The sequence below is a fragment of the Egretta garzetta genome, unplaced genomic scaffold (assembly GCF_000687185.1).
Source record: "Egretta garzetta isolate BGI_Z169 unplaced genomic scaffold, ASM68718v1 scaffold582, whole genome shotgun sequence".
In the NCBI taxonomy this organism is placed as follows: Eukaryota; Metazoa; Chordata; class Aves; order Pelecaniformes; family Ardeidae; genus Egretta; species Egretta garzetta.
In genome coordinates, this window is record NW_009258956.1 from 328783 (window position 1) to 330539 (window position 1757).

The following is a 1757-nucleotide window of genomic DNA, read 5'->3' on the forward strand; positions in this document are numbered from 1 at the left end:
GGGCTGGGTGCCCGGCAGCATCGCCGGCTCTAACCCCCCCGTCGTGTGCCTGCAGATCGCCCCGCCGCCCTCGCTCGCGGAGCCTCTGAAGGAGCTGTTCAAGCAGAGGGAAGCCGTCCGGGGGAAGCTGCGGCTCCAGCACAGCATAGAGCGGGTAAGGGAGCGCGCCGGGGAACCTCCGGCTGGGGAAGAGGCCCTGAAGTCCCTCTGCTGGGGACACCGAGGCTGCCACGCTCACTGCTTCGTTTGCTCTTCCTCAGGAGAAGCTCATCGTCTCCTGCGAGCAGGAGATTTTGAGAGTTCATTGCCGGGCAGCAAGGACTATTGCCAACCAGGCCGTGCCCTTCAGTGCCTGCACCATGCTGCTGGACTCCGAGGTCTATAACATGCCTCTAGAAAATCAGGTCAGTGCCTGTCTGGGTGGTGAAGGAGCGTTTTGGGGTGCTGTGCAAGACCCCGAGGGAGGCAGTGGTGCTTCCCTGGACGGAGGGAGGGGCGCGGGCAGGAGTTACTAATGCCCTCCCTGCTCGGGTGCCTGTCCCCCACCGCGGCGCGCGGATGCAGGACCTCCTGCAGGTGCCCTCCCCAGCACGTGCCCACGTTGCTGAATCTGCCTCAGTTCCTGGTGTCGCATGTTCTGGGACACCCCCCGTGCGTGCCGGGGAAAGAAATGCGTCTGGGAACACGGGGATACAGGGAGCTTTGTGTCTCTGTAGGAGCAGAGATGACTCGCGTTTACCAGCGAGTCTCGGGACCCTCTGCCTTTCTTCCTGAACCGGCTGATCTGCGGCTTGGAAGGTTTATTTTACTGCGCTCTGGGATATCTTTTTCCTGTTGAAGGAAGAGGGGAGCGCCATTAAATTGATTTGTGTCTCAACAGTGGCTTTGAAAGAGCCAGCCTCTGTCTCACAGCCCACAAAAAGTGGTCCGTCCTTCTTTCGTTGTCGTTCTGTGCCGGAAAAGGGGGAATCGTGTCCGGTTTCTGCAGGCGGCGGCGGCGGGGCAGCGGTGGTCCTGAGCCATCCCACCAGCACCCTCTGCAGCCCGTCCTCCGCCGCTGCCGCCAGCCCGGCTGCTCGGGGGAGCGCGCTGCTGCATTGCAGGAGGGATCCTGTGCAGGGACGGGATCCTGGAATTCATTAGCGACCTGGAGTATTGATCCAGGAGCCTTGGTTTATCCCTCGGCGCTTCCCAGCCGAGCGTCTGTGCTTCTACAGCGAGGGCGTCGCGATCCTGGGCGTGAATTGAAGGAGGCGGAGAGGTGTGGGTGCTGTGATGGGCCGGCACCGACAGGTTCTCTGCAAAGCAAACAAAAACGGGGAGCGCGTGCACACGTGCGTGTGTGCATCTCTTACCCGAGGCTGAAGGCCCTGGCGAAGGGCTGCGAGAGCAGCGGGGAGCAGCGTGCTCTGTTCTCCCTCCCTGCGGGCACCCTTCGTGTGTCTGACGAGCCAGTGCCCCCAGAGGGGTTTGAATACGGCCTGTGAGACCTGCCGTGGCTTTAAGTAAAAAAAAACTCTACCGCCTAATTCCCTTTTGCTGTCTTTTGCTTTAGGGAGACGAAAACAAATCGGTCAGAGACCGCTTCAACGCACGACAGTTCATCTCCTGGTTGCAAGACGTGGACGACAAGTACGATCGGATGAAGGTGAGAGGATGCTCCGGGCTCCTGCTGCTCTGCCTCCTCGGGGAGGGTTTTCCCGGGAGGGGTCCCGGCTGGGGCTGTAGCCTGGGAGCTGGCTTTTTGGCGTTTCCAG

General features: G+C 61.1%; 1 protein-coding gene across 1 annotated transcript in view; it reads left to right on the forward strand.

Moving 5' to 3' along the window:
• The window catches only part of ANKRD11 (ankyrin repeat domain 11), a 159634-nt gene that overhangs the window by 156709 nt on the left and 1168 nt on the right, over nucleotides 1-1757 (forward strand). The window contains exons 12-14 of the mRNA XM_035890170.1: nucleotides 56-154; nucleotides 261-404; nucleotides 1556-1648. Of these exons, the coding sequence (XP_035746063.1) occupies nucleotides 56-154; nucleotides 261-404; nucleotides 1556-1648 (336 nt within the window). The remainder of the gene's footprint in view (nucleotides 1-55; nucleotides 155-260; nucleotides 405-1555; nucleotides 1649-1757) is intronic.